General features: G+C 46.8%; 1 protein-coding gene across 1 annotated transcript in view; it reads left to right on the plus strand.

Annotated features, from left to right (window-relative positions):
* SCN5A (sodium voltage-gated channel alpha subunit 5) overlaps positions 1–12,367 on the plus strand; it is a 103,290-nt gene that overhangs the window by 47,975 nt on the left and 42,948 nt on the right. The window contains exons 13-16 of the mRNA XM_067754059.1: positions 60–192; positions 1,131–1,366; positions 10,452–10,625; positions 11,913–12,269. Coding sequence (XP_067610160.1) covers positions 60–192; positions 1,131–1,366; positions 10,452–10,625; positions 11,913–12,269 — 900 coding nt within the window. The remainder of the gene's footprint in view (positions 1–59; positions 193–1,130; positions 1,367–10,451; positions 10,626–11,912; positions 12,270–12,367) is intronic.

Consider the following 12,367-nt stretch of genomic DNA (forward strand, 5'->3'; position numbering starts at 1 on the left):
CCCCAGATCCAGGCAGACCCCCGTCCCCAGGCTGATGCATATCTCCCGGTTACACCCAGACCACACCGTCGGAGGAGCCAGGCAGGCCTCAGATGCTGACCCCCCAGGCTCCGTGTGTGGATGGCTTCGAGGAGCCAGGAGAGCGGCGGCGAACCCTCAGTGCAGTCAGCGTCCTCACCAGCGTACTGGAAGGTCAGCCCTGGTGTCATCCAAACACTCCCCACTTCTAGTCTGAGCACCCTCACAGTTAGCCAGGCCTGAGCCAAGTTCACCCCAGCTGCTTTGCCTGCCTTGGACATCCGCACAGCTGTCCCAGACTTTTCAGTCTCTGTGGCCTGTCCTGGGTGTCTTTTCGTCTGTTCCAGCGTGTTTTTTCCTGGGCATCCTCAGGAGCCATGTCTGTGTTTCTTCCAAGCATCCCCACAGCTGTCCTGGCCTGTCCTAGGGGCTCATTGGTCTCATCCTGTCCTCTCCCAAGCATTCCCATGTCTGCTGGGACCATCCCATCCCAAGCATGCCTGTTCTAGCTTATCCCAGCCATCCCCATATCTACCCCAGGTTATTCCAAGCCTCCCACATCTGTCCAAGCCTGTCCCACTTTAGGCAACCTCACATCCAATCCATCCTGAACTTGGCACCCCCTGATTTGTCCTCTCCTGTCCAACATGACTTCTGTCCCAGGCATCCCCCCCGCATCTGTCCTGACATGTCTCAGATATCCACATCTGTTCCTACCTGTTGGGTCCTGGGTGTCCTCATATCTGAACTCGCCTGTCTCAGATGTTGTCTCAGCCTATACCTCCCCTGAGTGTCCGCAGATCTATGTGGGAGTGTTGTCTCAAGAGAGCCCACATTTGTCCAAATCTATCTTGTCCCAGTTTTCCCCACATCCATCCTGGTTTTCTGTCCCTGTGGCCCTCTTCTCCCGTATTCCCAGAGTAAGGAGCCAGGACATAGGCCACTCTTTCCTTAGTCATCCCTGCCCCTCTTTCTGTCCCCCTGTCATGTAGCAGCCCTGTCATCTCCTGGGTAGGTCATACATCTTTTCTGGAATACCACGAGTTATATAAGAGTTGGTCAACAAAAACAAACCAGCTCACTGGCTCTCTGCCCCGCCCCCTCCCACCCAGAGTTGGAGTCTCACCGCAAGTATCCGCCATGCTGGAATCGCTTTGCCCAGCGCTACCTGATCTGGGAGTGTTGTCCACTGTGGATGTCCATCAAGCAGAGAGTGAAGATCATGGTCATGGACCCATTCGCCGACCTCACCATCACCATGTGCATCGTGATTAACACACTCTTCATGGCACTGGAGCATTACAACATGACAACTGAATTTGAGGAGATGCTGCAGGTCGGAAACCTGGTAAGGGCTGCTGGCAGCTGACTCTCAAATGGGCATCGTGTTGTGAAGGGCTCTTGGCCAGCTGGCACAGCCTTTGTGGGTAAGGGAGGAGTGACTCAGAACACGAAAGGATCTTCTGAAGATAGGAGTCATTGTGGAAGACCTTGTGGGCGGAGCCTCAGGATCAGCTTTCGTGACAGATGTAATTGGGAGTGAGAGGTTAGGGATAAAGATGCCCAAAAGCTAGAAAACAAAAGTGAGTTGAGTGTGAGCCTGAAACGTGTGGGGACATGAGGTGTGGCAGTTAGTAACGGAGGAGGAGAGTGCATGCAAAAAGAGGCAGTTCTCTTAGGGAAAGGATGGATGGATGGCTGGATGGAGAGAAGGAGGAAGGGAAGGATAGAGAGATAGATGGATGGATGGATGGATGGATGGAGTGAGTAAATCAGGCAGAGCCAGATTTGAATTCTGACTCAGCTCTTACTAACTATGTGACCTCTAGCAAATTACTTAGTTTCAGTAATTGGTACAGTAAGTATTTGTTGAATTTAATAAATGTAAAATTAGTATGACAATATCAACTTCATAGGAAGCTAATGAGGACTGAATAAGATTATGTGTATAATGTGCTTGGCTCAGAGTTTGATAAACCATAAGCACTCAAAATAAATGATAGCTGTGGTTATTATCTTCGTTGTTGTTATTAAGGAGACTGTCCCTGGAAGTCAGAATGTCTGGGTTCTAATTCTGATTTTTTTCTTCTTGACACCAAATCAAGTCCTAGCTCTTCACTCTGAAGATGGAAAACTGAGGCCAGAGAGGTGACATAGTGATGGCATAGCTGGGCATGTAGCTGTTGTCTCCTGACTCTGGGGGACAGGGTCCTACTGGCTCTGTCCAGGTAAACAAAGGGTCGACCCTTCTGCAGAAGATCCTAGAGCAAAGCTGCAGAGAGCCCACTGGCCTCTGAAAGGAGCTCCTGGGATCATCACTGAGGTTGAGTGGGGGGAGGGGGTCATTCATTCCAAGCTCTCTCCTCTTGCAGACCCAGCCCTGTCTTGGTCCCAGCTGCACAGGTGGCCCCCACACGTAGACATGTCTCCTACACTGTGGAGTGTGAGGATTTTCTTCCCTTATTACTTACCATATCCAGAACTCTAGATAGTTCTCTACAGGGTCTATTCAAACTTTTTCACAAATGTGGGTCCGTTTTGCTGTGATTCTGCTTTTCTTTTCTTCTTCTGTATACAAATAGAAGGAAAAGCTAGATATCAGTCTGTAAGAGTCTTGTGGCACAGTTGTGCCTGCCTTGTGTTGGGTGGTCTTCAGAGGGTGGGTACATAGGATTTCAGTTGAATACAGTTTTAATGGAATGTGACCGTTGGGTTGGACTGAGCAGCAGTCGAGGTGATGAAGAGCACTGGTGGCTTCCCTGGAGCATTAAGTTGTGATTGAATTGCAGTCGTGTTAAATTTGTGGTTCAGTTATTAGTAATGGGTCATGTCATTGGATTACAGCTCTATTTTGTTCTGTTTGGATAGCTTTATTGCTAGTATGTAAGGTTTTGATTGTCTTGCAGTTAATATATTCTAGATGGTTTAAATATTAAATGTAAAGAAACAAAATCACAAAAATAAGCATGGGTAAATAATCTTGGTGTGAAAAAATCCTTTCCAAGCATGTCACTAAAGACAAATTCCATAAAGGAGAAGAATGATAGATTTCACTAATGTTTAGCCCATCATATAAACAAAGGCAAAAGGCAAATGAAACGTCTGTTCCTAGCAATACTGTGGACAAGGAAACCTGAGATGTTTCCAACTGTGAAACAAAAATACAGCAAACATTCTTTGACATGCATAATAAAGTTCATGAGAAAGTAACAAAAACCCCCAAGTGCCAAAAACAAAGAGGTACTTAAAAACCATAGCAGTAAACGTGTGAAATCGTTCTGTAGTTGCCCTAGGGGGTGGGAGGGGTGCTGATTTGAGTAATCTTGGGGGCTTGGATTTCTGTGAACACGCAGGGACAGGACTTATATTTGGGACAGTGCAGGTAGGGTTTGGAACTGAGTAGCCCCATAAGAATATGACCCTATGTTCAGTAAAGTGGTGAACTCAAATAAATCCACACACTGCCCTGGGAAACAATAAGGAAGGAAGGTTGTCAGTCTCAGCCAGGGCTGGAGGGGGGTGAGGGGGTGGGGAAGGTAACCTCCAGAAGCTTGTGACTATGAATTTGACCTTATACAGATTTGGAGTTCAGATTTATACCTGGGTGTTCCTGGAAGCTATGTCTGAAAAATTAACACACAAAGTGATCCTGGCAATCATAGCTAATACTTGTTGAACACCTAATTTTTATAACAACCAGTAAGGGGGATGGTATTATTATTACCCTTATTTTACTAATAAGGTAACAGAGGCACAGAGTGGTGAAATAATTTAACCAAGGTCACACAGCCAGGAAGTGAAAGACCCAAGATTCAAATCCAAGCCATTTGTATCTAGAGTTCATCCTCTTACCTAGTGCCTTACACTGCTGTGCTGCAGCACTAGCTTTTTTCCCATCTCCCTGCTTCGAGTCCAAATTATACTGGAGTCCTTGTCAGTGTGGTAAGAGAAGAAAAAGAAGAATTATCTATAGAAACAATCCAAGAAAATCTACAGAAAGACAATTAGAACCAGTAAGAGAGTTCAGCAATGTTGGTAGGTACAGACTCTGCATACTAAAATTAATTCTGCTCCTAGCCACCATCAATGATCATTTGGAGAGTAATTTCTAAAAGTTAACACTTACAATAGCAATAAAAACTGTGAGGAATCTAGGAATAAATGTAGCAGAAGATTGTAAATTTTATATGAAAAAAATTACAAAACCATTGAAAAATATAAAAGAATAAATTAGTGAAGAGATATGCCATTTTCATGGATAAAATTCTGAATACTGTAGAGATATCAGTTCTTACCAAATTAACCTGGATGTTTAATGTAATTCTGATCAAAATCCCAACACATTTTTACCCATGGGATTTGAAAAGGCGATCCTAAAATTAATATGGAAAAATAATGTCTATGAAACAAATTAATGAATCAGCTGGGGAGCTTACCGTACCATATATAAGATGTATTATAAAGCTATAGTAATTGAAACATTATAGTATTGGTGCAATATAGAAAAATGGACCAGTACTACAGAATCAAGAACTCAGAAATAAGAAATGCATATTTGGAGACTTGATAAATATCAGAGATGGCATTATAAATCAATATGAAAATGACCGACTATTCAATAAATAAGATTGGGAAGAATAGTTATCTCCTTTTTTTTTTTTTGGCTGCACTGCATGGCATGCGGAATCCTAGTTCCTGGACCAGAAATCGAACCCACGCCCCCTGCAGAGGAAGCACTGGAAGCATGGGGTCTTAACCACTGGACCATCAGGGAAGTCCCCAGAATGGTTATCTCTATGGAAGAAAATAAATTAGATCCCTACCCCATACCATATTCATTAATTAGTTGCAGGGAAATGGATTCAACACCTAAAAGCAATAAAATAAAATTTTAAAGCTTTTAGAATAAAAATGTGGAAGAATATTTAAAATTTGGAGGTTAGGAAGGCTTTCTCCAACATACAAAAAGTTTATACCATGAAAGAAAAGATTGCTAAATTTACCTATGTTAAAAAATTTGTAATATGTGTACAATAAAGGATATGGTAAACAAAGTGAAATCACTACCCCAAACTGGAAATTGATGTTATGAAAAGTATTTAACTGGAAAGACATGGAATCCAGAATATGCATTGAATGCTTACACATCAATAAAGAGAAGAGGGACAATCCACTGGCAAAAACACAACCACAACAATGGACAGAAGAAATGACAGAAGAGGAAATTCAGATAGTTATAAACAAATGAAAAGAAACACAGAGGAATGCAAATTAAATCAACACTGAGATACTGTTTCTCACCCATTAGAGAATCAGAAGTAAAATTCTGTGTGTTGGCAATGATATGAAACAGCGGCAACTCACACTTTGTAAGAGTGTCAATTTGTTACAACCGTTTCAGGGAACAGTTGTACAGTATCTGATAAGTCACGGATATGCATACCTTATAACAATTTCAGATATACATATTCTTCAGAAAGTCCCACACGTCTGTATAAGGAGACATGTACAAGAAAGCTCTTTGCTGCATTGTTAGTCACAGGGAAAATTGGAATCAATCTAAATGTCTATCCCTCCACTTAAAAATGGATAAATAAATTGTGGTGTTTTCATACTGTGCACAGTTAGAAGGAATATGTATACATCTTTCAGTATGGATAAATCTCACAAACGTGATGTTAAGAATAAAAGGAACTTGCAAAAAAGAACACATGTGGTTATAGAAACCTTAAAACAATGCAAAAATACTATGCATTAAAACTGTAAAAACATGCATGGGAATGATAAACATCAAATTCAGGATGGTGATTACCTTGGAGTGAATGTAGTTCTATGGGTTTTACCTGCGATGGCAGGTGGTGATCAAGACTATGCAGAAGAAGACAACTGTTTAGATTCATGTCAGGTTCCATCATGTGGGCCAGTGACTTAACTTCTCTGTATCTCAGTTTCCCTATCTGTAAAATGGGGATAACAATAATATCTCATAGAGTTATTGTGAGGATTAAGTGATTCAATATATGTAAAGCACTAGTACAGTACCTGGCATATAGTAAATGCTATTTAAGTCTTTGCTATTATTTTGAGGGAAAAATGAAACAAGATTTGCAGCAAATATGGCAAAATGTTAATATTTGGTAGAGTTTGGCAGTGGGTACAAAGGACGCATCATATTATTCTATACTTGTTTATATGCTTAAAATATTTTATAATTTTTAGAAAGTACAACGACAAAGATAAATGACAAACCAAGAAAATTGCAATGCACACAGTAGGTAAAGGGATAATACCCTTAATATATAAAGTATATATATAAACAACAACAAAAAAAGGCAAACACCCTAATAGGAAAACAAGTAAAGGATATGAACAGGCAATTTCACAAAAGGAGAAATACAGAAATCAAAGAAATATCCAACAAGGCAACAGTAAAAGATGGCTTTTGTCCTATTGGATTGGAAAGGTTAGTGGGACAGGAATTAACATTTTTATGAGGGAAACAGTTATCCCATGTGGTTCATGGATTTGGTTAAAACCGATCTCTGAGGATCTTTTAGCAGTTATGTGTCAGAATCTCTAAAAATGCTTGTTGGCTATGCAATTCCATTTCCAGAAATTTATACTAAGAAAATAATTGGGCAAGTAGTTTTAAAATATGTATGTGAAAGGATATCTATTATGGCAATGGTTTTTAAAAATTTATTTATTTTTTTTATTTGGCGTCATCAGATCTTAGTTGCGGCATGCGGGGTCTTAGTAGAGGCATGCAGGATCTTTCGTTTTGGCGCGAGGGCTCTTCGTTGCAGCACGCGGGCTCAGTAGTTGTGGTGCGCGGGCTTAGTTGCCCCGAGGCATGTGGGATCTTAGTACCCCAATCAGGGATCAAACCTGCGTCCCCTGCATTGGAAGGAGGATTCTTAACCACTGGACCACCAGGGAAGTCCTGGCAATGTTTGTAATAGGGACAAAAGAATGCCCATCACAAAGAAATGGTTAAACTACTTACAGCACATCTGTACCGTGGAATATCCCACAACTATTTTTTTTTTAAAGGAAAAAGAAAATAATGCTGTAAGTGATGTTTAAATGGCATGGAAGGATGTTCACAAGGTGTTACATTTCAAAAGCAAGTTTACAGTGTGTACAGGATGATCCCATTAAAGACATTAGCCAAGGTCAGGAGAGTTTGGGATTTCTCAAAAGTCCTCCCACTTTCTGGGAAGCCACCATTAGCACTGATGACTCCATGTGCCACCTGCCAGGAGTCGGGGGAGGTGGGTGCCCACACTCACAGCCTGCCTGCTAGATCCCAGTGAGCCTATAAATCATGCAGAGCCGTTTGTATCTGAAGCCCCTGCCTGGGCCTGGAGTTTTCAGCAGCTATAATAAATGAGGCCAATGAGAACAACAACCGCCCTCTCTTAGGCAGTATCCACTTGACATCCATTGGCTCTAACTCTTAGACGCCATCTATGGTGTTATTATTATCCCCATTTTACATATGGGAACACTCAAGGCTCAGAGAGATGGGGAAACTGGCCCAAGATCCCACTGTGGCAGACCCTGCTTTGGAACTCGGGTCTGGCTGCCGTTCTCTGCACATCTTAAACCATCCGGCTTTGATCTCATGTCCTTACAATGCCAGTGGTGATCCTTTGAAAGGAGTCACACCAAAATTCATGTATTTCTAAAGCAGTCGTTCTCAAGCTTAGCTGCACATTAGAATCACCTGGGAAGTTGATAAAACTCTCGCTACTTGGGTACTCCAGTCCAACTTAACTCGAATCTGTGGAAGTGGGACCCAGGCATCAATACTTTTAAAATTCCTTAGGGGGTTCAAAGCGCACCAAGTTTAAGAACCATTGCTCAAAAATAGCACTTCTCAAACTTCAGATCACCTGTGAGTCTGGTCACAATGCAGGTTCAGATTCAGCAGGTCTGGGGCCTTCAAGATTCTGCATTTCTGAAGACCTTCCAGGTGATGCTGTTGGTTCTTCTGCTCATCACCTCCCCAAAGGCAATCCCCAAGAGCCTCCCTCTGCTGTCTTTTTCTTGATGACTTCCAACACCACCTTGTATCTGTTGTTTTGCTGCCAGAACAGCTGCGAACCTGGGCAAAGTGAGGTGGGGGGTCTTTCCTGAGCTCCTTTACCGAGACATGCGTATTAGCACTCGTGGGTCTTAAGCACACACTCACTCACCCTGGCATCCTCAGGCAGTGGCCGGGGAGACCAGAGGGCTGGGGCCAAGGAAGGGCAAATCCAAGCCCCACCCTTAGGAGCTCTCAGCAAAGCCCGACGCAGGGAATGCAGCTGGGTGAGGGCCGTTGCTGAGTAGGGAAGGCCTCAGGAAGACAGGGACATGGAGCTGGGCGCTGCAGGAGGTCTAAGGCCCAACCACTTGCATGCTTATTCAGCCAATATTGATGGCCCGCCTGTAGGCTGGGCACTGTTCCAGGTACAGTAAGACAGGAAAGGTCCCTCCTACTGTGGAGTTTACAGTCTAGCCAGAGGAGACTCAATATACAAACACATAACTACCGTACAGTATGTCAGGGTGGCATATGAGGGAACAAAAAATAAAGCAAGGAAAAAAATAATAATAAAATAAAAATAAATAAATAAAGCAAGGAAGAGGATAAGCACAATCGTGGGCGGGGCCCCGATTTTAAGTGTTGAGAAGTTTTGTTGAGTTGATTAGGTGGCTTTTAAGCAGAGACCTGAAGGGACTGAGTCCTGTGGATTGGGGAGGGGAGGATCCAGGGAAAGGGAGCAGCAGGTACAGAGGCCCTGAGGAGGTGATGGCAAGGAGGCAAGCATGGCTGGAAGAGTAGTGGGAGATGGGGTCAGAGAGATGGAAAAGTTATGGGGGCAGGGAAAGCGGCAGAACCCAAGGATGCCTCTTCACATGTGAGGGCAGCCTAGGAATTTGAGCAGAGGCTGGAGGATTTCGGGGGCTCTCCCTTCCCTAAGACCCCAGCTGGTGGAAGGACAGTTCTCTCTGGGCACAAGCACTAAAGGGACCACTGAAGTCACATGGGCTGGGCTGATGGGTGGTGCCCTGTATGGTAGTGCAGAGGTGCCCACCCACCTGCCATCCTAGTGCCCTCCCTGGGCCAACAGCAATCCCCTGCCCCCCAGCCCACTGCTACAGGGCCTCATTTCCGGAGAAGGGAAAGGGCTGGCGCTGGGGCCACCAACAGGTGCAGATGCCTCTCCTTCTTTCCTTCCAGCACAGAGTCTCCTGAGGGCAGGTGCCAAGGACAAGGTAACCCCCACTCCTGAGTGCTGACCTCAGTGAGATGCCTCAGCCATGCCTCTGCTTCTGACCTCCACAGCTACTGAGGCCCTCGGACCTCAGGCCTCCCCTGCAGAAGACCGCAGAGCCTCCTCACCACTCTCAGGATAACCCCACCCACTACCCCACCTGGCTCCAGGAAGGCCTGATATACAGGCACCAACTTCCTGCTAGCCACAACCTCAGGGGATATCCCCTCCTCCCAGAGCCATGCGCCCTCCTGCCATAGCAGTTGACACAGCTCAGAGCCGTAGGCCATGGTCGGGGCTGCCTGGCCCATCACACGATGGACTCCTTAACCTTGAGTCTCTGCCTTCTGAAGCTGGGCTGCTCAGGGACTCATGAGTCAGTGAACCAGGTGAAGCCCAGCCCCTGCCCACCTCAGGATCGTTTCTAGAAGGGAGAGTGGTTGCTCTAAATCTTGAAGGACTGCACTGAGTTCATCTCCTGGTTCTCAAATTTATGAGCTACTTGACCCCAGGCATGTTACTTAACCTCTCAGTGCCTCAGTTTCTGTACCTGGAAAATGGGGTTAATGATACCTTTCTCGTCGGGTTGTTGGACAGATTAAAAGAAACAATGTATGCAAAGCATTCTAGCCCAGCTCTTGGTACATAGTCAAGCCTCAAGAGATGGTGGCTGGTTCTTATCACAGTGAGAAGAGTCAGCATGTGGACAGGGAGGAAGTGGGAACAGCATGGGCAAAAGCCATGAGCCATGAAAGCGTGTTTGTGGGAATGTGTGTATTTGGCATGTGTGAAACTTCCTGTGGCCACACGGGCTGGAAGGGGTCTAGAGTTGTGGTGTCAAGGCCCACCCCAGCTTCCCCTGATCCCAGGTGCCTCCCAGAGCTGTGAGTCCCTGCAGAGCCTGCAGTGGGCCCGGCTGTTTCTGAGGCCCAGGCTGGTGGGTCATGCCTGGAACAGCAGAGTTGGCTGGAGGCATCAGGCTGGAGGTGTCCCCAAGGGACCGGGCCGTGGCTGAGCAGGCACCCACTGGGATTCTGGGCGCAGTCAGAGCTGGCAGCCCAGAAGGGGGACCCTACAGGAGCAAGAGTCAGGAGGCAGGGAGCCCCTGCTGCCAGAGGCTTTTTCCAGCCTAAACGTCGGGAACCCCTGATTCCCGCTGCTTCCCAGGTCTTCACAGGGATCTTCACAGCAGAGATGACCTTCAAGATCATCGCCCTGGACCCCTACTACTACTTCCAGCAGGGCTGGAACATCTTCGACAGCATCATCGTCATCCTCAGCCTCATGGAGCTGGGCCTGTCCCGCATGGGCAACTTGTCGGTGCTTCGCTCCTTCCGCCTGGTACACGGCTGGGCCCGGCAGGGGGCGAGTGGGTGGGGGCCTTGGGTACTGAGCCACACCCCCTCCGAGGTCACCACTCAATCACCCCTACTGTGATCTTTCATGCCTTACCCAACAGCTGTTTGCTAGGTACCCCAGGGCTGGTGATGTGGGGGACACAGAGGTGGGCAAGACAGAGGGAGATAGCCCTCCCTCCAGAGGGGCAATTGGGGTGCCCATCCATCCTGACGATTTGCAAAGCCCTTTGTGATTCACCGTGCCCCCTTTAGTCCTCATAGGATCCCAGGAGAGGAGCTAGTATTGCTACATTCCCATTCCACACTCAGAGAGATGAAACGATTTCCCAAAGCCACATGGCAAGCAACAGGTGGAGCCAAGTCTGCTGAGGCTCTACCTGCTGGTTTTGGAATCTGCATTTTTGAAACTTTAATGTGCACACAAATTGCCTGGGGATCTTGCTAAAGTGCAGATGTGGATTCAGTAGGTCTCGGATGATGTCAAAGCTATGCGTCTGTGGACCATGCTTTGAGTTCAAAATGTCTAAGAGGTCCAGGCATGGGGCTAGAGGTAGGTCAGGGAAGGCTTTCTGGAGGAAGTGGCTTCACTTGGGGCTAGGTAGGCAGGCTGTTGGGGGCAAAATAGAAAGCCTAGGCTGTGGGTTTTAATTCCGACTCCACTGCCAAGAGCCGAGGGACCTAGACACCGTACCCCACCTCTAAGGGTTGGCTTCTTCATCTGTCAAATGAGGTAATAATAGTACCACCCTCATGTAGTTTTTTGGAGTTCTGAATGAGCTGATCCATCCTAAACATAAGGCCTGGCACAGTGGGTGTTCAATAAATGCTAAACACCAGCTCCCTTTCTCTGTGATGACTGAGAGGAGGGAAAGATGGAGGTGACTGGGCAAGTCAGGGATGGTTTGAGCTCGCCCAGAAGGATACCTGACGAGGAGGGTTCTGGAAGAGGGACATTCCATGATGGGGAATCTACTGGGTGGTTCCTGGAAGTGAGACCAAGGTGGGTAGGAGGCTGGTGTGGGGACAGAGAGATGGGGTGGGTTGGGGGGAGGAGTCTGGAGCTGTTGACCTGACTCCCAGAGCAGGGCCCGATGAAGCTGCCCTCAGGCTGTGGAGAGAAGCAATAGTGTGTGCTCTTGGACAAACGAGGAGAAACAGGTGTCGGTGACCTTTAAGGGTGCCCTGGGTTCTCAGGCAGGAGCTGTCAGGGGTGAGGGTGTCTATGGGCAGTGGGAGCCAGAGCCCCTCACAAGGACCCCTCCCTCCCCAGCTTCGGGTCTTCAAGCTGGCGAAGTCCTGGCCCACCCTGAACACACTCATCAAGATCATCGGGAACTCAGTGGGGGCACTGGGCAACCTGACGCTGGTGCTGGCCATCATCGTGTTCATCTTCGCTGTGGTGGGCATGCAGCTCTTTGGCAAAAACTACTCAGAGCTGAGGCACCGCATCAGTGACCCAGGTGTGCTGCCCCGCTGGCACATGATGGACTTCTTCCATGCCTTCCTCATCATCTTCCGCATCCTCTGTGGCGAGTGGATCGAGACCATGTGGGACTGCATGGAGGTGTCTGGGCAGTCGCTGTGCCTGCTGGTCTTCTTGCTTGTTATGGTCATTGGCAATCTCGTGGTAAGTTGGCCGGTGGCCTCACACACACTCACTCACCTACCCATCCATTCATCTACCCAGCTACCCACCCACCCAGTCATCCATCTGTCCATTCACTT

This window comes from Pseudorca crassidens, chromosome 10, assembly GCF_039906515.1.
Source record: "Pseudorca crassidens isolate mPseCra1 chromosome 10, mPseCra1.hap1, whole genome shotgun sequence".
Lineage (NCBI taxonomy): Eukaryota > Metazoa > Chordata > Mammalia > Artiodactyla > Delphinidae > Pseudorca > Pseudorca crassidens.